The sequence below is a fragment of the Dasypus novemcinctus genome, chromosome 6 (genome assembly GCF_030445035.2).
Source record: "Dasypus novemcinctus isolate mDasNov1 chromosome 6, mDasNov1.1.hap2, whole genome shotgun sequence".
In the NCBI taxonomy this organism is placed as follows: Eukaryota; Metazoa; Chordata; class Mammalia; order Cingulata; family Dasypodidae; genus Dasypus; species Dasypus novemcinctus.
Window position 1 is genome coordinate 114,717,612 of NC_080678.1, and position 27,073 is coordinate 114,744,684.

At 50.3% G+C, this 27,073-nt stretch overlaps 1 protein-coding gene across 1 annotated transcript in view; it reads left to right on the plus strand.

Moving 5' to 3' along the window:
- Positions 1 to 26,006, plus strand: part of LOC131278803 (anthrax toxin receptor-like) — a 46,199-nt gene extending 20,193 nt beyond the window's left edge. Inside the window, exons 8-14 of the mRNA XM_058299263.2 lie at positions 9,177 to 9,246; positions 10,156 to 10,234; positions 10,675 to 11,142; positions 14,015 to 14,041; positions 15,315 to 15,398; positions 16,676 to 16,756; positions 25,685 to 26,006. Of these exons, the coding sequence (XP_058155246.2) occupies positions 9,177 to 9,246; positions 10,156 to 10,234; positions 10,675 to 11,142; positions 14,015 to 14,041; positions 15,315 to 15,398; positions 16,676 to 16,756; positions 25,685 to 25,891 (1,016 nt within the window). The 3' untranslated portion in view covers positions 25,892 to 26,006. The remainder of the gene's footprint in view (positions 1 to 9,176; positions 9,247 to 10,155; positions 10,235 to 10,674; positions 11,143 to 14,014; positions 14,042 to 15,314; positions 15,399 to 16,675; positions 16,757 to 25,684) is intronic.
- The last annotated feature ends 1,067 nt before the right edge of the window (positions 26,007 to 27,073 follow it).

Genomic DNA, 27,073 nt, shown 5'->3' on the forward strand with positions numbered 1-27,073 from the left:
AGTTGATCAAATTGGGCTATGAACCCAGTAATGGGGAGCAGACCTGCTTCCTAGGGCTTTGTGGAGGGAGATTGCAAAGGCCAGAAAAAGCCTCTCTTTCTTATTTAATTTTAATTTTCTCACATGCAAATACTTGGTCACCCAGCAGATGGCGATCTTTGGTAACCCTCTTTCAATGTCCACTTGAAGTGTGTTGCTGCAACATTGACTGGATCATTGTGACAAAGTTTCCTGTCTGGAGGCTAATAGCTTTGTAATTGACACTTTCTCAGGGGCAGTTCTCCAAACTTTGCTGGCTGCCCCCTCTCATTTCCCAGGTGGGAAGTAATTTCTCTCCCCTTTGTGACCTCAAAAACCAGTCCTGGTCAGTAGAGAGGGAGATTGAGAGAGTTGGATCTCTTTAATCTCTTGCTAGCTCTTAAGACAAACAATGGTGTGGCCCCATCTGGTTTGGAAGGGCCCATGGGACACAGCAGACCAAATTTGTGGGTCAAAAGCTGGGTCAGCCTTAGGCTGTGTCCTTCTCTCTCACTTTTTCTGGGGAGGTAGATCCCTAGGGCCCCATTTGTAGCCATCAATCCAGAGGTGTGAGAATTCAAAAGCTTTTATATTGTGGGGGAAGGTGCTGGCATTTGCAGCTATGGCTTTTAATGCATAGTTTTGTAGACACAATTATTTTCCCTTGCCCCTTTCTCTTCTGGGAAGTGTCCAGTCATCCCCTGGTGTCCTAAACCCTAGAAGATTATTTTCCCAAGCTGTTTATGTCTGCCGTCTAGATATTTTTTAAGGAAAGAAGAGAGTCCTGTGTGTTTTTAGTCAGCCATCTTTCTGGAAGTTCTAATGTATTTTTAAAAATATTATTTATTATTATTGTTATAATTATTTATTTATCAGTTGTATTGGTGTATATCATTCATACATGAACACACATAAACAGTGTGTAGTAAAAGTTGTGAACTTACAAAACAAACATGTATGACATTATACAGAGTCCCATATATCACCCCACCCCATATATCACCCCACCCCACATCTTGCATTTTTCTGAAATATTTGTTACAAATTATGAGAGTATCATCAAAATATTACTACTAACCATAGTCCGTATCTTATATTTGGTGTATTTCCCCCCAAACCCACCTTATTATTATTATTATTATTATTTGATAAACTGCTTTTGTCTGTTATTTTATTTTATTTTTATCCCCCCCCCCTTATGGCTTTTGCATACTGTCTGCTCTCTGTGTCCGTATGCTGCACATTCTTCTGTGTTTTTGTCTTCCTTTTTTTTTTGTTGTGTCATCTTGCTGAGTCAGCTCTCCACACTGCTTGCGGGCTGGGTGGTGCTCTGCAGCATGCAGGCGAGACTGCCTTCACAAGGAGGCCCCAGGATGCAAACCCAGGGCCTCCCATATGGTAGATGGGAGCACAACTATTGCGCCACAGCCACTTCCCCCTATGATTATTTTTTAATATATATTTATTACAGGAGTTGTGCACCTATAAAACAATCATGCATATGTGTAAAATTGCTGTACAACAGCCCTTCACCCTTCACCAACACACCACACCATAGTGAAACATTTGTTACAGATTATGAGAAAATATCATTAGACCATTACCACCAACTATGGTCCATAGTGTACATTTGGCACACTTTTTCCATATTCCTTCATGATCAACATAGTAATCTTTGGCATAGATGCAAGAATATTACATTATTCCTGCTAACCACAGTCCATAGGTCACAGCAGTTGTATTTATTCCATGCTTCTCCACATTTCCACCACCCTGTAATAGTGATGTACATCTGTTCTTGCTCACAGAAGGACACTCTTTCATCTGTACCATCAACCACAATTCTCTTCCACCTCTGGGTTCACTGTGTTATTTAGTCCCTAGATTAAGCTCTAGCTTTCTTTCAGTTGGCATTTACATCCCTGGATCACCCTTTCCAGCCACATTCCCATTTATAAACCAGCTGTTATTCACTATAATATGTTACCATCAACTCTGTCCATTTCCATGCTTTAACGGTCAAGTTAATTAAAAATTCTACATACGTTAAGCATCAGTACTCCTTCTCAGACCTCCTCATAACTCCTGATAACCTGTCCTCTAGGGTTTAACTCCATGAATTTATTCTTCATATTTCATTCATATTAGTGAGACCATGCAAGATTTGTCCATTTGTGTCTGGCTTACTTCACTTAGCATAATGTCTTCAAGATTCATCCATATTATCATTGGTGTCCCAATTTCATTTCTTCTTAATGCAGCATAGTATTCCATCATATGTATATACCACATTTTGTTTGCCATTCATTGGCTGTTGGAAACTTGGGTTATTTCCATCTTTTGGCAATTGTGAATAGTGCTGCTATGAACATCGGTGTGCCACGTGTTCTTCTGTTTGTGCCACAGACTTCAGTTCTTCTGGATATATTCCTAGTAAAGGAATTACTGGATCATATGGAGGTTCTATATGTAACTTCCTGAGGAAGAGCCAAACTGTCTTCCACAGAGGCTGCACCATTTACAACCCCACCGACAGTGAAGGAGTGTTCCTATTTCTCCACATCTTCTGCAGCACTTGTTTTGTTTTGTTTTTTAAATTATGGCGATTTTATGTGGTGTAAGATGAGATCTCATTGTCGTTTTGATTTACATTTCTCTAGTAGCTAGTGATATGGAACACTTTTTCATGTGCTTTTTGGCCATTTGTATTTCCTCTTTGGAGAAAAGTCCATCTAAATCTTTTGCCCATTGTTAAGTTGGATTGCTTGTTTTTTTATTGTTGTTGTATGCTCTCTTTTATTTAGAATGGAAATCAAGCCCTTATCAGATATGTGGTTTCCAAATATTTTCTCCCATTTCATGGGATGAAGTCATTTGCATCACAGAAGTGTTTGAGTTTGAGGAGGTCCCATATATCCATGTTTTCTTTTGTGGCTCATGCTTTTGGTATAAGGTTTAAGAATCTACCACCTACCACCAGGTCTTGAAGATGTTTTCCTACATATTCTTTTAGGAGCCTTATGGTTCTTGCATTTATATTTAGGTCTTTAATCCATTTTGAGTTAATTTTTGTATAAGGCATGAGATAAGGGTTCCTTTTCTTTCTTTTGACTATGGATATCTAATTCTCCCAGCACCATTTGTTAAATAGACTGCTCTGCCACAGCTGGGTGGGTTGGATAGGCTTGCCAAAAATTACTTGACCATAGATATGAGGGTCTACTTCCAAACCATCAGTTTGGATTCACTGGTATATGTGTCTGTCTTTATGCCAGTACCATGCTATATATTTTTTTAACCATTGTAGCTATGTAATGTGATTTAAAATCTGGAAGAGAGGGTCCTCTAGCTTTGCTTTTCCTTTTCAAGATGTTTCTGCCTAATCAGAACCCCATTACCCTACCAAATAAATTCAATAATTGTGTTTTCCATATGTTTAAAAAATGCTGGTGAAATTTGTATTGGGATTGCATTGACTGTATATCAAATTGTGTAGAATTGATGTCTTAATGATATTTAGTCTTCCAATATATGAGCTTGGAATATTCTACCATTTATTTAGGTCTTTTTAAAAATTTCTTTTGACAATGCATTGTAGTTTTTTGAATGCAAGAGCTCTACATCCTTGGTTAAAATTATTTTTATATATCTGATTCTTTTAATCACTAATGTAAATGAAATTTTTTTCCTGACTTCCTCCTCAGACTGCACATTATTAGCGTATAGAAACATCACTGATGTTTTTGTGCATTGCGGGTTGCTTATTGGTATAGCATGCTGATTGATTTTCTTGTGCTGAACCACCCTTGCATCCCTGGTATAAAACCCACTTTATCATGATGAATAAGTTTTTAAATATGTTGTTGGAATCAATTAGCAAGTATTTTGTTGAGGATTTCTGTACCCGTATTCATTAGGGAAATGGGTCTGCAATTAAAAAAATTTTTGTAATATCTACATCTGGCTTTGGTATTAGGGTGATATTGGCTTCATAGAATGAGTTTGGTAGCGTTCCTTCTTATTCCATTTTTTGGAAAGAGCTTGAGTAAGATTTGTATTAATCATCTTTGAATGCTTGGTAGAACTCACCTGTGAAACCATCTGGTCCTGGGCTTGTCATTTTGGGAGTTGTTTGATGACTGTTTCAATCTCTTTCCCTGTGATTGGTTTGTCAAGGTCTTCTGTATCTTCTAGGGTCAGTGTAGGTTGTTCATACATTCCTGGGAATTTTTCCATTTCATCTACATTGTCTAGTTTTTTGGTGTACAGTTGTTCATAGTATCCTCTTACGATATCTTTTATTTCTGTGGGATCAGTAGTAATGTCCCCATTTTCATTTTTTATTTCATTTATTTGCATCTTCACTCTTTTTTTCCTTGTCAGTCTAGCTAAGGGTTTGTTGATTTTGTTAATCTTCTCAAAGAACCAATTATGAGTTTTGTTAATTTTCTCTATTGCTTTTTGTTCTCCATTTCATTTATTTCTCTTCTGATATTTGTTATTTCATTACTTCTACTTGCTTTGGGATTCATTTGCTGTTGTTTTTTTCTTCTTGATTTTAGCTCTTTCTTCTTTTTTAGTATAAGCATTGAGTGCCATCAATTTCCCTTTCAACACTGCCTTCACTGCTTCTCATATGTTCTGATATGTTGTGCTCTTGTTTTCTTTTGTTTTGAGATATTTATTGATTTCTATTGAAATTTCTTCTTTGGCCCACTGATTATATAAGAGTGTGTTGTTTAATTTCCATATATTTGTGAATGTACCCTTTTTCCACCTCTTGCTGATTTTCAGCTTTATTCCATTAAGATCAGAGAAGGTGCATTGTATAATTTCTATCTTGTTGAATGTATTGAGATCTGCTTTTGCAGAGTTAAAATGGCAGCTACTGGGTGCTTTCCAACTTGAACAGGTTCAAACTTTAACTGTTTTTAGGGTTATATTTTAGCCAGCCGTGTTTACTAATCACTACGTGAATTCAGGGACCAACTATCTCTTCCTCCCCCATTTTTGGGAAATGGAGCTTCCAACTCCAGCCATGGAATAGCCCTTGAGGCAGCTTCTCCACCAGTGGAGAATGGACACTGGCCTCCATAGTGTAGAGTGCTCTACTCATGAATCTTCTCTGCAGATGGTAGGTCTCCTCCTTCCATTCTTTCAAGGATGTTGCAGGATGCTCATCTGGTCTCCTAGGGCCCCCAAGCAGGTGCTTTACATAGTTCTGGGAGATCACCAACTGCCTTGTAGGATGAGCTAACTCTCAGAGCACCCTACTCTGCTGCCATCTTGCACCTCCTCCCTCTAATGTATTTTTTTCTAATTTTTCATACTTTATTCCTTGTATGAATAGGTTAAGAAAGTAGAATTTCCCCAAGCACTGATTTATAGATAATGTGAAAAAGCAGCACACAAAACAAAACATTCAGTTTCACAGATAGTTACATTCAATGATCACTTTAAATGCAATTTCAACTCTCATTTTAAGCTAATTGCAATAATAATTTAATACAAGATAGTTAAATACACACACAATCTGTATATCCTGAACTACAAGTGGTTTCTGTGGCCACATATGCTTTTAGGCAAGTACACATTTCCACAATGAACAAGTACTAACAAATATATTAATAAAACACTACCTCAAATGCTTATCCTGCCATCAGCTTTTTAAGCAATGCCATTCATGCTACTGAAAGCATTTCTTTTTAGAAGATTTAAACTGACTTGGGAAACTCAGTTGTAAAGCTTGACAAACAGAATGTATAAACCCCAAAGATTTTAAATTTAAAAAAGCCTACCAACACTGAGGCATTTACATGAAACTTAGTTTCTCAAAAAACAAAACACTCTTGCTATGTGAAGAAAATTAAAACAAATGACCACTTAAGACACTTAAGCATTCTCTAAAAATACCGTATTTTCCTATATCATCATCTACTTAAGAGAAACACAAACCAGTTCACTTCATTAGTAATATCAGAGTTTTGTCTAGAAACTTAAGAAAATACAAAAAACATGTCTCAGCTATCACAGGATCAAAGGTGCCATTTACTTGTCACATATAAAACAGCTACAATATAGCCTACAATGACAAAAAAGGACACCTAACACATAAGTACTACTTCATCATCTAGTCAAAAGTCAGAAGGAATTACATGAATTGCAAGGTACTTTGACTTATATATGATCATTAAAACCCAATGACAATATAAAGACAGGCAATTAAAGACTCAAAAGCTCTAAAATTGAAGACAGGAAAATAAAGGCTGAAACCTGTATGTTTCTCCAGCTTTCATTTTCATGGTTAGATATCCGGACCTTACTATAGGAAATATGCAGTTACTATATATATTTGACCCAGAAGATAAGGAAGCTTTAAGAAGTACAAAAAGGATCAAGAGCCATAGTTTGTGTGATCAAATGCTTTTCTAGATTGTTTCAATTCTTCATTCATAGTAAGTCTTTAGCCCTAGCAAACTTCCTTGGGTCCTTTCGAATCAAGAAGATGATATCTTCAACTTGTACTCGACCTTGTCTTCCAACTGACATTGCCTTGTGAGTCATCTCAGTGATGACCTCTATGACAAGGTCTTCAAGAATATCCACTGACTCAGTATAAGGATTCTGGTCATCCCCAAATCCATACATCATACACTGTAGTTCCTTAGAAAAAAGTCTCTTTCTATTACCCTGTCCACCTTCTGCACCTCCTCCAATTTCTTCATTTTCTTCCTCAAATGTGGGGTCTTCCTCTTCATCTTTCTATTTTTAATTTCATCCATTGTGTCTTTAATTCCCATAAGCTCTGTTACTTTTCTTTGCAGTCTCAAATTGGTCTTTATGCTCACTCAGTGACTTCTTAATACTCTTTATCCCTGTAGTCATATTTTCTTTCAATTCTTTGAAGTGATTTGGGAGTGTTGCATGATTATCATTCATTAATTTTCTTAAATCCTGTATATCTTCAGGATATTTGGTCTGTTCCTTTGGCTGGGCCATCTCTTCCTGCTTCCTAATATGGCTTGTAATTTTTCGCTCATGTCTAGGCATCTGAATATGTCAATCAATTTGCTCTATTAGCCAATTTCTTCTGTTGCCTGTTTGCTGCCTCCCCCCCCCGCCCCACCCCAGCTCTTCTTTGATACTTGGTTCACCTTATTCTGAGTCTTTAAAATTACCCAGCTTAAGTTATCAAAACTGGGCCAGGGATTCACTAATGGTGTGCAGATTTTCTCCCAGGAATTGGGGTTAAGAGAGTCCTTAAAGCAGTTTTTGTCCATGCAATTTCCAGACCATCCAGCACATGGTGTTTCTTGGAAAACCTTTCTGTGGAAGTGTTTCTTTCAATCTCTACTTTCCTGTGTGGTGCAGTCAGAGCTGAAATTCACAGCAGGCTTTGCTGGCTGAATTCATGGAAGAGAAGCCTTCTGATGCCCCTTCCCTTTTCCCTTGAAACAGCTGGCAGGGAGGAGGACATCTGTTCCCCCCGCACTGGGCTGCAGTGAGCCAGGCTTTTACCCCAGCTTAATATCTTGGGATGGGGGAGGGGAGCCCTTCCCAGCCATGGTGGGCATTTGATAGCTCAGGTTTGTTGTTTTGGGTTCTTCATCTCTCTGTCCCCTGCCCTCCTGGGAGTTGCATAGCACTGTCCTGGTCTGTTGACTCCCAAAGCAGGTCCCTAGGACAGCTTTTGGCCCTTTCTCCATTGTTTTTGTGAGAGAGTTGAGCCCTGCCTGCCTACTCCAATGCCATCTTCCTGGAACTCAACTAGCCTAGTTGAAATGAAAACATTCCACAAGAGCCACCCCTGTGAGGGGGCTGGCCTGCCACCTCCAGGGTCCTTCTGCTGGAGAGGGCAGCACTCCCAGCAGCTCTGAGCACAGCCCTCATGGGCTGCAGGTGGTGGCAGACCCAGCCTCCATCCTGCAGAGAGACAGTGGATGACGCTGCTCACCCTCCTTCCCGGGCGCAGCTCGGCCCGGGCCTTGGAAAGCAAAGGTCCTGCTCCTCCAGCCTGGGGGATGACTGTGAGGCCAAGCCCCACTCAGAGGGCGGCTTTGCAGTGCCCTTCACCCCAGTCCAGGGGCCAGTGAGTGTGCAGGCTGCAGACTGAGAGGTGCCCCTACAGCTGTGGGCATGCGCTCAGCCTCCTGTGCCCCAGTCCCAAACCCCACAGTAACCGAAGGCTAAAGGAAAGCCAAAGCATCCAAAATCCCCTCCCATGTCAGGCTTCCCCATTGCAGGAAAGGGCGCCCCTAGCCACTCAGTCCTCTCCTCCAAAGCTCACGGCCCCCTCGTGCCTCTTTGCTTCCCCCGCATCCAGCCACCAAAAGTGCTGCTGCCTTCAAGTCCACACCACCCTGGGATCTGTCAGGCCCTGGCATACTCACTGTCCTTGGATAAAGCCCACGCTGCCCGTCCTGCTCACTCCCTTCCTCCCTGCACAAGCACGAGTAGTTCTGACCTCAGGACCTTGGCACAGGCCCCTCCACAGCCTGGAAGATTCCTCCCTCAGACCTCTCCCTGATGGCTTCCTCACCTGTTGGGGCTCAAAGCAAGCACTGCCTCCTTGGAGAGGCCTGATTTTTAGTGAAGGTTCAACAGCATACAATCATTGTGAGAATCGTAGAATGAACTTGAAATACTCATCACCTGCTGTCAGTAATGGCCCACCCATGCCAAGCTGGTGACATCAGTATCCCCGCTGCTGCTTATTTGAAGCAAATCCCAGACATCACGTCAGTTCATCTGCAAATATCGTAATGTCTCCAAACGAGAAATTGTACCTGTAAAAGATGATCCAGGCCACCCTTTCTGAGAGGATGTCCCTTCAATTCCATGCTCTGTGCCTTCCCCGTTTTTGTTGTCATGCACTTCACACTCCCTGACATTTATTTTGTTCATGGTTCTATTTTATGGGATTGCCTCCCCATCCAGTCACAAGAACGTTCCTGCCTTGAGAACGTCTCTCTGCCTGCCTTGTTTCTTTTAAATACCATCGGCTGCCCAGTGCCAGGGATCCCACAATTTCTCAGAGTAGACGATGGCCGAAGGAGAGGCTGGCCCCCTGCCAGGGTCCACTTGTCTGGCCGAGGGCAGCAGGAGGTGGTGGATGGATGGACATGCACTGACCTTCTGCTGTGGGTTTTCTCTTTTAGATAAAGCAGCAAGCTCTTCTGGAGACAACGTCATAACTTGTCCTGGAGTAGAACCTCAGATACTTGGAAAGTAAGTGCCCCAACCTGGGGACCCTTGTGGCAGGAGACCAGATGGGCAGTGGTTTAGGGGTCCTGGGTGAGGACACCCTCGGCCAGGGCACCCGGGGAGCCCTCTGTACCTACCCTGATGGGTGGTCCTGGGGGTGGGCAGGGATCCGTGTGGCCCAGCTCTGCTGAGGATGGCAGGAGGTGGAGGGAGCCTGCCTTAGTTTCCCCACTGCTGGGACATCTAGCAGCCATGGGTTGTCTTGACAAGAGGGATTTCTTGGCTGCCAGTGTTGGGGCTGGAAGCTGGCTCCCTCCAGGGTGCGCAGCGCTCTGGTGCTGGCAGCCGGCAATCCTGGGGTCCCGTGGCTCCCCCACCACATGGCCATGTGCTCTCCTCTCTCTGCCGGTTCCCAAGGACTTCCAGCGTCTTCTCCACCAAGTGGCTTTCCCTTGAAAGCCCTCAGTCACAGCACTAAGGGCAGTCTCATTCCCCTGACCGCAGCATAACGATGTCCTCAGAAGTTCCACTGACGCTGGGTTACACCCCAGGACTGGGTGCAGGTGGTGAACATGGTTTCTTCTGGGGCATGTGCTTCAGTCCATCTGGTTCCAAAGAGCTCCTGCCACTCACCAGAGCTGAGCCCATGTGCCCTGCCCACACGGAGCAGCCCAGGGAACCCCCCCATTGCTGCCACTCACGTGGCACGTGGCCACACGGTGCACAGACGATGCTGGGCTCCTGGGGCCGGCCGTGTCCCTCGGGGCCTCTGCACCAGGCCGACCTCGTGCTCTGGGGAAGGAGAGCTCGCCCCATTCTCTCCACTACCCCAGTGCCTTGCTGGCAAAGTCACTGCACCCAGGAGAGCTGGGAGCCAAAGTTCAGCCACAGAGGAGACCTGGTTGTCACCGGCCCACCCCCTCTGTGCTTTAGGCCCATCTTCGTTGAAATCAGCCTCAACAAAGGCATAACCTTCATCACCAACAACCTCAAATTCAGTGGAAAGGACTGCGTGAGTACTGGGTGGGGACACCCCTGTCATGGGGCCCATTGGCCCAGCTCTGATGCAGACACACTGGGGGGCAGCTGGCAGCCAGAGCGAGTGGTTAGGGCAGGGGTCCACCAAGACCAGAGTCCAGGCCTGCAGCACCCCTGGCTGTGTGGGCCCCAGGGCCCACCCCTCCAGGTCAGGGTTCAGGCAGGGGGATGGGGCAGCCACCGCCACACGTGGTGTCCGTGGCCCTGGGCACTGCCGAGGTGGTCTGGGCATCTGGCCATGGACTCCTGGCCCCCCTGGGGTCCCCCGAGGTGGAGCGCCTGAGGAGAGGAGGAGCTGGGGGTGGAATGCCAGGGGACGGGAGCCGGGAGGGGGCCACCCAGCCCCAGCCCAGCCCTCGGCCACACCTGTTCTCTGGCAGCCAAGGCTGGATGGTGATGGTGGCCCTTCCACAGGGGGAGAATCCTGCTGCCAAACCCACCGAGGGCAAGGCTGGGAACCCAAGCAAGGTCAACAGCCAGCGCCTCATTGAGCAAACCCCTGAGAAAGCCCCTGAGATGCCCCAGGAGGCCTCCCCAAAAAACCTCCCTGGAAAGGTCCCCGAGCAGGCCCCTGGAAAGCCTCCTGAGAAGCCCCCCACAAAGCTCTTCAGGCGTCTTGCAGCCAGAGCCCTCGAGTGGCTTTCGAAGTACCGCAGTGGTGATGCGGACAGCAGCGATGAGCATGAGCTCACTGACCAGGAGAAGAACGAGGGCGGTGGTGAGGAGGCGGAGCCCCGTGGCTTGGAGATCCCCTTACCACCACTTGTTGAAAGCTTCATCAGCACCGGCAGCAGCGACTTCCCCTGGATCCCCGTGGTGGCTGGCGCAGCTGCCCTGCTCTTCCTCCTGCTGCTGTGCTGCTTCTTCTACCTGTGCTGTCGGGTGAGTGCCCCTGCTATGTGAGCAGGCAGGTGAGTGCCCCTGCTTCGTGAGCAGGCAGGTGAGTACCCCTGCTATGTGAGCAGGCAGGTGAGTGCCCTGCTATGTGAGCAGGCAGGGGAGTGCCCCTGCTATGTGAGCAGGCAGGTGAGTGCCCTGCTACCTGAGCAGGCAGGTGAGTGCCCCTGCTGCCTGAGCAGGCAGGTGAGTGCCCTGCTATGTGAGCAGGCAGGTGAGTGCCCTGCTACCTGAGCAGGCAGGTGAGTGCCCTGCTACCTGAGCAGGCAGGTGAGTGCCCCTGCTGCCTGAGCAGGCAGGTGAGTGCCCTGCTATGTGAGCAGGCAGGTGAGTGCCCCTGCTATGTGAGCAGGCAGGTGAGTGCCTCTGCTGCCTGAGCAGGCAGGTGAGTGCCCTGCTGCCTGAGCAAGCACCTGAGTGCCCCTGCTGCCTGAGCAGGCAGGTGAGTGCCCTGCTACGTGAACAGGCAGGTGAGCGCCCCTGCTATGGTTGCATCTCCCAAGACTGACTAAGGCTCAGGCTCCATCACCGCCTGGAGCCTAGAGGTGCCCTGGCCTCCTGCCCCACCCACCATGGGGTGCTCACGGGGAGGCTGTGCATGCTGGGCCAGGCTGCTCCAGTGCCCACGGCCTTTCTAGAGGTGACCAGAATCAAGTGTGCAGCAGGGCAGCAGGAGGACAGAGAGGAGTGCTCCTGGGCTAGGAAGGAGGGGACTTCGAGGGGCTGGAGGACCGTCCCGAGGGCTGCAGGGAGGAGGAGGAGGAGAAGGGGGGGCAGAGAAGGAGCAGGCGGGTCCCTGCCCAGGGAGCGCTCGAGGGAAAGACTGTGGGGACCATCCCACAAAGGGCTCTCGGCTTGGGGTGGCCTCAGCCTGCCTGGCCTGCCCCAGCCCTCCAGGGAGGGGCGGTGTCCCTGTGACAAAGGAGGAAACTGAGGCTCAGAGGCAGCTGTGCTGGCCACAGCCCCGCAGGCATCGGTCTGTGCCCCGCGGCTCTGAGCAGGGTCCCCACCTCTCCCAGGGGCTGAGGCTGAGCCCAAACCGCACCTTCCAGCACAGGTTATGTCTTTTTTAAAAATATTTAATTTTAAAGAAGCTTTATATTACATAAATGCTACATAAAAAATATATACATAAGGGATTCCCATAAACCTCACCATCTCCCCCTCCCACACTTTCCCACATCAATAACAACCTTCCTTAGTGTGGCACATGTGCTAAAATTGATGAACACGTATTGAGGCATTGCTACTAACCATGGACTCTAGTTTACATTACAGTTGACACTCTGCCCTGCACAGTTTCGTAGGTTATGGCAAAATCCATAATGCCCTGTACCCATCATTGCCCTGTCCTGGAGGACAACTCCAATGTCCTGAAATTCCCCTCATGTGACACCTCTTCTTCCCTCCCCCTCCCCTCAGACCCTCTGGTGGCCACTGCCTTTATATCAATGATAGAAGTTCTTCCATTGCTAGAATGTCTATAATAGAATAGTAATAAGTCTACTTTAGTCCAGTGTTCATTCCCCAGTCTTGAGGATTTGACGATGGTGATGCAGTTTCTGATTGAGAGGGGCCCTGTTTCCCAGGTGGTAGGTGGATGTTACTCTCTGGCTTGTAGTTGCAGACACTCTCTGCTCCTTGGGATGGGCGTTGTCCATCATCATCTCCTTGTCAGTTGTGCTGGATGAGTCCAATGAGCTGGAGAATAGGTGCTGCAACTCTGCTGAGATTCAGGACCCAATTGGCACATGGATGGACCAAAGATTTTAAGTCTCTGGAACATACATTTAATAAGTAGAGTGCTAATGATATTTCAAATAAAAGGGACAGAGGAGCCTTGTTTAGGGAAACTATTCAAGAGTCTAAGTCTGTTACACTGAGGAGCATAGATTCCAGAGTAAGGCCAGCTGATAGGGTGCCTAACTCCTGAGCTGCTCTGTGCTGCTTTTGGTGTTTGGGTGTCTCTAGCTCTTAGGAGCCCTGCTGTTTGAGGCATTGTTTACCATGGCAGTCAATGGGATCCTGCTGAGCCTGCTGAGATGCGCAGAAGTGTAACCTCTGGAATGACCTTCTGATTCACTTTGAAATCTCTTAGCCACAAAAACTCATTTGTATTGAATATTTCTCCCTTTTGGTCAAAGTCTTTGTCTGCATGTGTTGTTGGTTGTTGGTTGGTGTTGGTAATAATCCCTTGGTGCCAGGGGGGCTCATCCACAGGCATTATGTCCCATGCTGGGAAAACGATAGTGTGTTTATATGCTGAGTTTGGCTTTCAGAGAGGCCACATTTCGGCAACAAGGAAGCATTCAGGAGGTAACTCTTAGGCAATATATAATGTTAGGCTAAGTTTCAAATTCACAAGGACAGGTCTGTAAGTACGGTCATCAATATCGAGGGCCTGGCATCATGGTCTCTCCTCCTTCACTAGGCACTGCCCTTGTACTTGGGAGATTCTTGCCATGCTGTTAGAGAATGCAGCAGCCCTCCCCAGGATGGGAATCCAATATTCTTTTACTTACTGTGTGGGTCTTCAACCATCCAGACAGTGAACGCTTGAACATATTCATATGCCTTCGAGGCATGCCCCAGGTGGACCCCTTCCCACATTTCTGTAACCTACACCTTCTTTGAAAATAAAGTGGAAAAAATAAGACCCTGGGGGAATATACAGGAGAAATTATTACTGTACATACAAAACAACAGACCTTACAGTGATGAAAGACACAGTGTCTAAAAACTTTTTATATTATGTCAATTTTTGAAGTTTTTTTTTTATTTTACTTGTTATTTTAAATACTAGTATTATTTCATTTTCTTATTAATCTTATTTGGCTATGTCTTTTTAACTTTCTAGTGTAAAAGGGAGCCGGACCCATGTAGGGTAAGTCCTAAGTGCGTCCTGACTTCCTGTGAGCTCATCTGCCATGCACCGAGCCTCCTGAGGCCCATGGAGGGGTCCGCTCCCGCCCCAGGAGCTCCACTGCCTGTGCCAAGAGCCTGCAGAGCAGGAGGGGTGGGGGGGTGGAGGCTGCTAGGGAAGCCAGGCGTCCCCCTTCCCAGGCTCCCACCAAAGGGGCAGTGTGGGCAGCCTGTGGGGGGTCTGCCACGGACCCTCCTGAGACAAGTGGGGCACTTGAGCCCCTGCCGGCTGGCAGGATGGTACTTGCCCAGGACTCAGGGAAGCTTCTGGAAAAGGAGCCTCATGTTGCAAGGACCCAGCTCTGGGATCTGCCATGCCCTTTTCTTAATCACGGTCTCCTGGTGGGCAGAGGGGCCTGGCCAGGTCAGCCCTTGGGGCCTGCAGGGCTGAGGGTGGGCGAGGGAGCTTACCTGGCATGGAGCTGCAAGGGGCGCCCACCCGGGGGAGCCCAGGGCCAGGTTCAGGGCAGCAGCCATGGGACCAGGTGGGCCTGGGGCGGTCACGCTTTCAAAGCTGGAGCCCGGTGGCTGAGGGGCGTCCCCTGCCCATGCGCGGACCCCTGGCTGGCCCAGCACGTGGTGTCTTCATTTGCCAGGGCAGCTCTGACAAATGCCATGCACCAGGTGGCTTGAACCCGGAGGTCACTGCCTCTGGTCTGGAGGCCAGAAGTCCAGCTTTCTCCCGGATCTGCAGGGTTCCAGTGCCAGCCACTGCAGGCCTCGGGGTCCTTGGCTGGCCTCTTGCCTCGGCTACACGGCGCCATCCTTGGTCCCCTCCATCCTCTGCTTTCAGGCTCCTCCCGAGTCACGTTTCCTCCTTCATGAGGCTCCTGGAGTGTACAGAGCCCCCGCTTCTCTTTGGCCACCCATCCAATAGTGACGTCCTGGGCACGTCCTGTTACAGACGGCTCCCCCCAGAGAGCACGGCTTAAGGCGTGAACCCCTCTCTTCTGGGGCCCTCAATCCAAGCCCCACACAGGGCACAGCCTCAAGGCGAGGCTCTGCCAATGGGGGCGTCAGACGAGCGAGGGGACAGGGAAGCTTTGCAGCACTTTGGGGACGAGCCAGATGCCGTCTTGTTTGCCCCAGAGGATGCTCCCTGGAGGCGTGGGCTGTGGATGAAATCCGGGGTCCCTCACTCGATTGTTCCTTATTCACCCCACAAACATCGGCTGAGTGGCAGCACCAGCCCCCCGGTTGTGCCCCCCTGGAGCAGGCGCTTTCTCTTCGTACAGACAGTGTGCTGCAGTCCGCCATGCCCCATGATGATTACCCGCTGCTGTGACTGCCCGGACACTGGGCATCTGAGGCAAATGGAGGTGAGGAGGGCTGGGGCAGGGGAGAGGGCAATGGTTCAGGTGCAGAGGCCCTGCTGGAAGGCTCCACCTGGGGGAGTCCAGGGTCCAGGGCACTTTACTTCCTCCCTGGGTGCCAGGGGGTCAGTGTCCCAGGCACTCCAAGTCGACCGAGCCCAGCTGCCCCTGCCCCACCTGGTTGCTGGGTGCTGGCAGGCAGCCCACATCAGGCAGGTAACCGGTTGCCACCCAGGTTTCCTCAGCTCAGGTGTGGCTCAGGTTTCAAACCCCAGCCAGCGGTGGAGGGAGAAAAACAGCCTGAGCCACAAAGAGGGGTGAATGAGTCAGAGAAATAGAGACGTGCTGAGCAGCCGCTGTTAGCGCCTTCTCAATTCTCTGGAGACACCGCAGCTGTGCCCAGCCCAGCAGCAGCCTTTTTGGCAGAATGAGGACAAGAGCTGCTGGCTTCATGGCTGGTGACACGGGGTGCAGGGCTGCAGGGAGGAGGAGCCCCAAGACCCCATCCTTGAGTGACCAGTGCTGGGCCTTGAGTCCTGGGAGCCCAAGTCTCAGCCCTTCACCCCTCCCTGGACATGCTGCTGCCCACCTGGTCGGGAGAGCCCTGCCCAGCCGAGGGTCCTGGGGTGAAAGGGCCACCTGGAGGACAAGAGCCCCAACCTCCTGCTGGCTGGGCCCCTCCGTCCTGCTCTTGCATCTGCTCCGTGCTCCTCTGCAGCCCTGGAAAGCACTGGAACAGCCAGCCCTGCCCTTGTCCTGACACAGTGACTTGTTCGGCCTGCTTGGCCCAGACCTGCCCCACCCTGTGGCTCAGGCCAGCCAGGTGCTGCCCTCCACTGGCCCAGGGCTCCTTCTGGACTGTTCTCTGCCCTTCCCACCCCCATATCAGGAACCTGCCCCCGAGCTGGGCACGGGACCTCCCACCTGGCCCCTGCCTGCCCCCTCCTCCTCCACCCCAGCTCAGGCCTCCCTGCAGACTGTGGGCTCCTGCCCAGCTCCCCGCACCCCCCAACTGCCCCCTCAGGGACCTCTCCTGGCTCCTGGTGTAGCCTACCCGACCTGGGAACTTGTGCCCTAAACGAGCCACTGACCCCCCATGCCAAAAGGGTGTCTTGTTCCAGATTCTGACACTTAGCACAGCGACCACCATCCCAGCAGGCACGCAGGCCACCAGGCTCCGCTCCCGAGCTCATGCGGGTTCTTGGGGCTCAGCGGGGGTGCCTGACCCTCTCTGGACGTGTCGCTCAGCTGTGCCGCATCCTCATGCCACGTCTCCTTTGCAGGGCAAGCTGAACCTCCTGTGTGCCCTGTTGAGTCGGCGCTGCTCCCCAGTGCGCCTGGTGCGGCCCCCGTTCCAGTGCATGGTGAGCAGGCGCGGTGCTGCACCCGCGGCGGGCCCACGCCCCAGTGCTTTTCCTCGTGATGCCTGCCCACAGGCAGGGGCCCAGCCCTGGGAAACGGCCTCAGGAGCACGCAGGCCCCAGGGGCCGGCCGTGGCTGCCCACACGCTCCTTCCCTGTGGTCTTGGATGAGCGGGGGACTGTCCAGGCTGGAGGCTGAAGGGCCACGGCCAGAGTCAAGGGCAAGGGGCTGCAGATCAGGGCCGACCGCTGGCTCCAGCACTGCTGGCCCATGAGCCACCTGGGCCTGCAGACCTGGGGGTCAGCTGGCTGGCTTTATGCCTCCCAGGAAGTGGCCTCCCACGTGGGGGCCTCTGGGTGCAGCCCCCACGGGCTCTTCCAGGTAGCCACGGTCCCCTGGCGTGGGCTCCCCGGCACAGGGGGTAAACGGCAGCGCTGCGTGTGCACCTGGAACCAGGGCGGTGCTGTGCCCGTGGTGGACCTCCTGGGCAGCTGCCCTCAGGGGGCCCTACATTCCTCCCCTCCAGCCCCTCCTCCAGCTCAAGCCTTGGCGCTGTGGTTATGTGCAGTTGTAAAGACCGGGAAGCAGGAGCACAGACAGGCTCGTGCCTTGCCCCACCTCACACAGCCTCTGCGGGGCGGGGATGACAGGGACCCAGCAGCCTGGCTCTGGAGTCCAGCGCCCTCCTCGCCCTGCACTGCCTGTGCTCGGGTCAGCACTTGGGATCTCGTGTGGTCATCCTACATCACCTGGCCGCTGTGCCCACGTGGCTGCAGGCCCTCTGACCCAGACTGCTGTCCACCCTGCACGGCCTCCCCCGTCACGCTTTGTGCAAGTGGGGCAGGGGCCCTGGAGGTGCCCAGCCCTTGACCGCCATGTCTGTGGCTCCGGTGGTGCTCCAGGACTGCTCTGGGCTGGGGCACAGGCTCACTCTGGGCACGGGCCGAGGCCCTGAAGGTCACTCACCTGGCGTCCTCACCTGGGCGCAGGGAGGCAGCCGCCCACCCCTGGCCAGCCCTCACTCCTGGCCTGGCCACCTCCTCTGTACCTCCCAGGTGTGGAGACAGAGGCTCCGCCTCAGCGAAGGGCTGGGTGCTGCAGGGGGCAGTTCCTCTCCCCGCAGAGCCCCTGGCTGGCCTGCATCTGGCCATCAGGTGGACCCTGGGAACACCTGGAAAGCACGTTTCTGTAGTGGACTGGGCTGTACGTGCAAGGCTCTCGCGGGCACTGGTGTCTTGATTTCCACACCATGTTCCAGCAGACTCCTTCTCCATGGGAATCCGCCTGTGTTTGTGGGCCTTGGTTGGAGCGTGTTGGGGTGGGTCTGAGACTGCATGGGTGCCCAACGGGCATCTGAGTCTTGTTCTTCTCATCCTGCCCGTGATGGAGCTGGACCAAAGGGGGCACAGACGTAGGGCTGGGGAAATCCTAACGTGACAGTGTCCTTCCACCAGCAATCTTTAGAAACGTCTCTGCTTGTGCCTCTGGACTGTGATGGCACCTGGCTCCCCTCCCTCCCACTTTCCCAGGAGATCCAGAAACAGGGTCCAAGCCCTAGAGCCCTGGACGCTGAGGCTCCCTATCAGCTCTACCGGTCCCTTCAGGAAAGGTCCTGAGCTGCGCAGTAGTGAGCTGAGGAGACGTAATGGTAGTTGGCTTCACGTGGCAATCGCTGATGGCCAGAGAGGAAGGAGAGCTGCCCCTCCCAACCTCACATCCCTTCACCCCCTCATGCCCATGCTATGGACTCAGGATCCCTGCAGCCCCCAGAGGGCTCCTCTCCTGGGTGGAGGTGTCCAGGCGCTTACATCTGCCCCTCTATCAGTACCTGTTTAGATCATTCCAGGGTGCCCCTGCAGCCCCAGGATGGGCATGATTGGGGAAAGAGACTGCAAGTGTCCCATAGACCATGCCCTGAAGGAAAGCAGAGGGACCTGCAGCCCTTGGGGAGCACCAGCCCCAGAATCAGTTGCTCGTGTTCTAGAATAAATGAGCAGAAATAAAGGAGTGAGAAACAAAGATAAATATTCCATTCTATGCCCAACAGCGACAAAACCCAAAGTTCCTGTAAATAAGTAGAACTCGATGGATGTTATCCCAGGGTGGCATGCTCTGGGTGAAGGGAGAGGCAGCGAGTCTAGAGAGAGTGGGAAATCAACATGATCTTCATCAACCCAGTGGTCAAGGTGCTCGTGATGATACTTAGTGTTGGTGCAGAGAGAGGGTGGGGGACGGACACCTGCCTGCCCTGCAGGCATCAGTGTGGACAGGATCAGCTTTCTGAAGCACTTATCATCCTATGCCTGGGCCTGTAGATGCAGCACTCTCTGTGGATGGAGGGATAGATGGATGAATGGGAGGATGGATGGATGGTTTGATGGGTGGATGGGAAGGTGGAAGAGTGGGTGGATGGATGGATGGGAGGATGGATAATGGATGGATGGGTGGGTAGATGGAGGTGTGATGGGTGGATGAATGAGCATTTATGGTTGGACAAGGGCCTGCAATGTTACTTTTGGTCATTTCTCTGACACCAAGAGGCATGTTTGGATCTGGCATGTATGAAGGCACAGAAAACCTCTTTGGGGGACAATTGTGGAAGGATGGAAGGGGTCCCTGTAACATTTCCAGGGGTGACCATAGGAAGAACTTTGTTTAACCAGTTACTACTTGTGTAAACTTGGCCTAGTTTCTTAACCTCTCAAAGCCTCACTTTTCTCATCTGAAAAACAGGGAAAAATAATAAAACTCCCTTGTGCTGCAAAATACAAAGGCCACACACCAACCAGACCCAGGCAGGGGCCCCTCCCCAGCCCAAGAGTCGCAGTCCCCAGGCCAGATGAGTAGAGGGTCTTGTGGCTCAGGGTCAGTGCTGGGAGAGAAGTGCTGTGATTGCAGGTAGGATTGGGAAGTCCCAGGAGGCACAGGCATTTTATTTTATTTTTTTCATTGATTGAAATACATCACTCATACATAAACATACATAAACAATAAATGTATAATAGTTGTGAACTTACAAAACAAGCATATATGACATCAAACAAACATATATAACATCTCGCCCTACCACCAATAACTTGCATTGTTTTTAAACCTTTTCAACTAATGATTAAAGAGCATTGTCAAAATATTACTATTAAGCAAAGTATTTTTCCCCTAACCCATCTGATTATTATCTTTATATCATTTATATATGAACATACATAAACAATTAAGTGTATAGTAAGAGTTGTGAACTTACAAAGCAAACGTGCATGACATCATACAGGGGTCCCATACATCAGCCCTCCACCAACACCTTGCATTGTTATGAGATGTTTGTTACAAACTATGAAAGAACACTGTCAAAATCTCACTACCAATTATAGTTACTATCTTACACTTGGTGTGTTTTTCTCCCAACCCACCCTATTATTATTTTTTAAATGTATTTTTTATGACAGAAGTTGTAAACCTATAACACAATCATGCACATGTCAGAATTCCCAAACAAAGAACCCCTCCATCAATACACCACAATGTGGTGTGTCATTTGCAACAGATAAAATAATATCATCTGATTACTGCCATGTCCATACTGTACATTTGGCTCACATTTTCCATACTGCCTCAGAATCAACACAGTACATCTTTTGCATTGATGCAAGAATATCGTATTGTTACTACTAACCACAGTCCATAGGTCACTCCAGCCATACCTTTCCCATGCTTCTCCACATTCCCATCGCCCTGCAGTAGTGATATACATTTGTTCTAGCTAACAAAGGACACTCTTGAATCTGTACCATCAACAGCAGTTCTCATCCACCTCTTGGTTTACTGTGCTACCCAGTTCCTAGATTATTCTCAAGCATTCTGTCAGTGGCATTTACAAAACTAGACTACCATTTTCAGTCACATCCCCATTTATAAACTAGCTGTTACTCACTGTGTGTTACCATCCACTCTATACATTTCCATGATTTTACAGTAAAGCTAATTAAAACTTCTACATACATTAAACATCAGTAGTCCACTCAGTTCTTCTCTTATCTCCTTTAAGAATCCACCACCTACCACCAGGTCTTGTGCTACATTCAGCTCACAATAGGTTGGCTTGAAGGGAAGGCAACACAGAAGTAAAGGTAGAGACACAAGAGGGGAGAGAAACCTGAGACCAGGGGACTCACGGCTTCTGGAATGAGAGCCTCAACCCTGGTTTTCCCATTGCATTTATTGGGAAACTACCAAGCAGTTGTTTGCTATCTGAACTACAACATCATTTACAAAAACAGGAAACAACTGCAACATCTAACAACAGCTACATTTAACAGGTGTAACATTTACAGTAACAAACAGGTAAACCAGTTTTCCACAACAGTCTTGAAGATATTTTCCAATAATTTCTTCCAGAAGTTTCATGGTTCTTGCTTTTAGTTTTAGTTTCTTGATCCATTTTGAGTATGTGTCTTGGAGTTGGTCTATTTGGATTTTTTCAGATGGGACTTTGTTGTGCTTCTTGGACAGGGATATCTATGTCCTTCAATAGGGTTGGGAAATTTTCTACCATTACTTCTTTAAATATTCCTTCTGAATCTCTGGACTGACCATGTGATAGCCAGGCCCAACAGACTTGCAAGTCCTATACTCTGGTTTATTGGACTTACCCCACTCAGTGAACATGGAGGTGAAAAAGGTCAGCCACCACACCAGGGAACCAAGAGTGCCTACAGCTGAAAGCAAGAGGATTGCATCCAGCATCCATGTGGAATCTAAGCCCCCTCTTGATATAGATGTGGAGTGGACACAACCATTCTAAGGTCCAGAGGATGGAGGAATAGAGTATGAATTAGAGTGGACTTACTGATATTCTATTCATGAACTATTGTGATTAGTAGTAATCGAAGAAAATGTGGCATTGGTGTGGAGAAAGTGGCCATGGTGGCTGCTGGGGGTAGGGAGTGGAAGGAAGAGATGTGATGTGGGGGCGTTTTTGTGACTTGGAGTTGTCCTGGGTGGTGCTGCAGGAACAGTTACCAGACATTGTATGTCCTCCCATGGCCCACTGGGTGGACTGTGGGAGAGTGTGGGCTATGGTGTGGACCATTGACCATGAGGTGCAGTGGTGCTCAGAGATGTATTCACCAAATGCAATGAATGACGGAGGGGGTTGTGGTTATGGGGGGGGAGGAGTGGGGTGAGGGGGGTGAGGGGTATATGGGGGCCTCATATTTTTTTAATGTAACATTAAAAAAACAAATAAAGACCAAAAAAAGTAAAAAAAATATTCCTTCTGCCCCTTTTCCCTTCTCTTCTCCTGCTGGGACACCCAGGACACGTATGTTTGCATGCCTTTTGCTGTCATTTAGTTCCCTGAGACCTTGTTCAATTTTTCCATTCTTTTCTTCATCTCCTCTTTTGTATGTTCACTTTCAGAGGCCATTTCTTCAAGATCACCAATCCTTTCTTTTGCCTCCTCAAATCTGCTATTATATGATTCCAATCTTTTTTAAATTTCATTGATGGCGCCTTTCATTCCCATAAGGTCTGCTAATTTTCTATGTATGCTTTCAAATTCTTCTTTGTACTCATCTTAATATCCTTAATCTCTTTAGCCATCTCATTGAATTTATTAAGATTTGTTTGAACATCTATGATTAGTTGTCTCAACTCCTTTATGTCATCTGGAGGCTTATCTTGTTCCTTTACCTGGGACATAGCTTCCTGTTTCTTGGTGTGGATTGTAATTTTTTTGTCGGTGTCTTTGCATCTAGCTTACTAGGGTATTTTTTCTGGGTGCAGTTTTTCTCTCTAGTTTAGGGCTTCCTGCCCTTTCTCCCTTGCTGGTTATGCAGTAGGAGCCAAGCATGTAGTTGGTCCTGTAAGCTGTGGAGGCTCAAGCTGCCCTCATTGCACCAGGGACCAATGAAGCTTCTTCCAACTTTCTCCTTTGCCAGGGACAGGGACAGAGTCATAGCTGTGTGGAATAATCCATGTGCAGGCCTAGACTGTAGTTGCCCAGAGAGACTGATGGAGCTTCACATCCCTTTCTCCCCTACCTGGGGCAAGGATGGAACTGCAGGTGTGGGCAGCAATCTCTGCAGTGCAGGTCTAAGATGACTGCAGTTCCCCTGGTAGTCTTCTGAGTTTCAGTCTATGCCAGCCAGAGTTCCCTGCTGTTGCCTGTCTAGGCTGGTGCAGGGCTCCTCAGCCTCCTCCCTGCCAGAGGTGGGGCTGAAGCCTAGGTGGGCTGCAGGCTGATCTTTGTGAAAGAAACTGTCAGCCCAGCTTCCCCTCAGGCTGGGGGTGGAGTCAGAATGGTGGCTACTGGCCTCTTTCTGACTTGGGCTGGTTCTCACCCCAGCTGTTCCCAGGGTTATCTCTTAGCCAGCCAACTCTCCCAATCAGTAGCTGAAATCGGCAGTCAACCGTCTCCTCCTCCCCTGTCTCTGGGAAATGAAGCCTCCAATTCCCATCACAGAACAGCTCCTGGGGTGGCTTGCACCACCAGAGTAGGATCATCACCTGTGTCCATGGTTTGGCCAGTAATTTCCCAGAGAGGCTGGCACAGGTCCCTGCAGCTTCCTCCCTGCTGGAGGTGGCACTGGGGCCGAGGCTGGAGCTACAATCTGACCTGGAGGGAAAGAAGCCAGTTCCCACCAGCACTGGGATCCTCAGTCCGCCCCACTTCCCCTCATGCCAGGCGCGGAGTTAAGATGGTGGCTCCTGGCCTCTTTCTGACCTGGACAGGCTCAAACCTTAGCTGTTCTCAGCATCATACTGTAGCTGACTGAGTTTACCCATCAGTAACTGAAGTTGGTGCCCACCCATCTCTTCCTCCCCCATTTTGGGCAAGTGGAGCTTTCAATTCCAGCCGCGGAACAGCTCCCGAGGCGGCTTGTGCCTCCAGTGGAGGATGGGCACTGGCCTCCAGGGTGTGGAGCCTGTACTTACGAGTCTTCTCTGCAGACGGGCAGTCTCCTCCTTCCACTCCTTCAAGGATGTGGCAGGATGCCCTTCTGGTCTCCTGGAGCCCCCAAACAGGATCTTCAGCTAGCTCCAGAGAGCTCTGGGTGTTTGCTAACTATCCTGTAGCAGGAGCCGACTCTAGGAGCTCCTTACTCTGCTGTCATCTTGCTGGTTCCCCAGGCGCAGTCATTTTTGATGGAAATGAGACTTTGTGGAGGAGGTAAAATTTGGGTTATCTTTTAAAAGATGAGTAGATGAGAAAAAAAAAGGGCATTCCAAAGAGAAGAAGAGTGTATATAAAAGCTTAGAGATGGGGAGAGCTTAGTGAATGTAAGATTTGGCCACATTCTGAGCCCCCTGAGCAGGCTACCCTGGTCCCTGACACGGTGGGATTGCTGCAGGTCAGCACAGGCACCATGGGGCCAATGAGTGACCCCAGCCAGGGGACAGCAGGTCTCTGACCCAGGAGGCGTCCACCCAGCAGTAGCGTGTCTGTGTGCTGGAAGGTTCTCCGAGCACTCCCGGGCAGCTCGTGGCCCCCAAATCCAATACCCACTGTGTCCCGGGTTGGGGGTCAGGCCCCGTGTCTTGCGGAGGAAAGCCCTGAGCTTCCTGAGGTGCCGGGCCCCTCCTCAACCCCAGCTGCGTGGGGCTTGCTTCCACCTGCCTCCTGTGTCCTCCACCGTCCCTCGTGCATGAGGCCCTGAGGTGACCCCACCACACAGGACAGGCCCTGGTGTGTGCTTGGGGTGTGGGGAGAGACGCATGAAGTCAGCAGGGCCCGGGGACCTCACGTGGTTCCAGTGGCCATTCCTGTGTGGCTTGGAGGCTGTGACATGACCGTTTCCTGGGGCCCCTGCTTGGCTGTCCTGGGTGGTGTCTTAGCTTCCTCCAGCTGCCGTGGAAGTTTCCTGAGCTCCATGGCTTCGGGTGCGCACACTGGCCCGTCCTCCATCCACAGGCTGGAGGGGGTCTCCAGGCCCCTTGGCCTCACCTGGTGATGTGCACAGCTCTGCAGGCCCCTCGAGGACCTGGGCGCCCTGGGCTCGCTTTCCAGCAGCCGGGGGGCCACGTGCCTGAGAGCAGGGCTGTCTTGACATCAGGTGCCTGGTCTGGAGCGGGGCACGGGCAGGCCCTCGTGGAAGGCCAGGCAGACACGGGTACACAGGCGAGCTGGAGGACCGCGGCCCCGGGCCTGAGCCGAGGGGGGTGGGCGAGCACCCGCCGGGGCCCTGCTGGGCCTGTCCTGCTGAGGCTGGCCTCTGGGGCACCGGGGGTGCTGGGCTCTAAAGGCAGACACCAGGGTCTTGGGGTGCTGCCCGCTGGAGGCAAGCAGGGGTCCCAGAAGGCCGGGGGTCTCCCTTCTCCCAGGGGGCTGCCCGAAGGTGCGGGGAAACCCGTCCTCACTGGAGTGAGGGAGGGGCCAATGTGCTCTGGTCGCTTGTGGGGGCCTTGAGTGGAGGGTGGGGGTCCTCGGCAAGCCCGGGAGGGAGGGGCAGGGAGGACAGCAGCGCCGGGGCGGCGAGTGCCGCAGACAGACGCAGGGTCTGCACGGGCTTCCTCGCACAGTGGGTGGGGCAGACCCTCTGCCTTCAGGGGCCCCCTGCATCCCCCAGCCTCACGTCCCGCAGTGGCCCAGGGCCCTGGGGAGGGATCCTCCTTCAGCAGACACTCACCAGGGCCCAAACCAGGCAATGCTGTGGCCCCAGGGGGAGTCAATGCTGTGGCCCCAGGGAGTCGGGCCACAGGGAGAGGCCAAGGTCAGAGGTCAGGCCTGGGGAGGGTGGGGGGACCCCTGCAGAGGAGGTGACAACCAAACCTTGTCACCAAGTGGAGTGGAGGCTGGAGGCCAGCACCCAGGGAAAGGTCCACTGATGGGTGCAGGTGTCCTGAGCCCAGCCCACCATGCCAAGGGAACTGCAGCCTCCGCTCCCAAGTCGGATGACCTTCCTGTGACCTTCTCTCTCTTCTCTGCCCTACAGGGGAGGTGCCTCACCTTTGCCCCAGTGAGAGCCCCATGCATGCCGGTGGTCTGCAACCCAACCCTGTGCGCCCCACCCTGCCGCGAGGGGGTCCCTGTTGCGGCGTGCCCGCAGTACTGCCGTCCCCCCACTGCATACCCCCATCCCTGCTCCCGGGCTCTGGCTGCCTGCCCTCCACGAGCCCTGCCTGCAAAGCCTCATCGCTAAAGCATCAAAGGGCCAGGATTGTTGACTTGATGAGATGGACACATAGTTTTGGTTTTACAATCAAAAAGATGTTGGCATTTGTTGCTGATGATTAAAAGAGTTTATTAGATGGTGAGTTTCTGTCCTCTCCGAAATGCATATATGCTCCACCTGCTAGAATAACGCATCCTGGGGCCCCGTGGGGGATGGACATGGATTGTGCCTCTCACAGCACCTCGTCTTCATCCATCCACCAAACTCTGCTCCATGAAAAAGCCCAAAGAGCCTGTTTCATGTGAATCCAGTCCTAACTTCATGCAAAGAGAAGCCTTTGAATTTCTCCTCTCCTTTCTCCATGTCCCTGGTCTCCCACTTTGGAGTCCCACATTCTGAACGTGTCATAGAAGGTGGTGAGGAGCCCCCAAGGCCACTAGCTGGAAGCACGACTTCTCCGTCCAGGTGCCCTGAACTGTGCCCAAGCCCAGAAGGATTCCACTGAACCATGTCCTCTCCACTAGAGAAGAAAATTGAGTCCCCATCTGGGTCCATCTGTCCCTGCTGGAGAATCCACACCCAAGAAGGATGAGTTTTAGTGAGCAGCGTCCTCCCACCAGGTGCAGCCCACGGTCTCTCCGTGTCTGTGAAATCATCAGGCCCCCGGGCCCCCGGAACCCAGCGTGGCGTCCCTGACCCCCTCAGGAGGGTCTGCAAGGGCAGCTGTGACTGAGGGCGCCCAGGCATCCTCTATTATATTATTTTTTCATTTAAAAAATTTATTGAAATATATTATTCATACATGAACATACATAAATAATAGGTATGTAGTAAAAGTTGTACACTTACAACACATCATACTGGGCTCCCATACGTCACCCCAGCACTAATCCTTGCATTGTTGTGAAGCATAGCAAACTATAACAGAGCATCATCAAAGAATTACTCCTAACTACAGTCCATATCTTACATTTGGTGTATTTTTCCCCAACCCACCCTATTATGTTTTTTATTCATAAACCTTACAATTTATCTAAAGTGTAAAATCCATTGGTATAATCAAGAATTGGGTATTCATCATTTCTATCAATTTTAGAGCATTTTCATTATTAAAAAAAAAGCAAACCACTGTCATACCTATATATTAGCAATTCTGATGACAAATTCTCTTATGTGCTCTCACCATTTCTATTCATTTCCAAACATTTA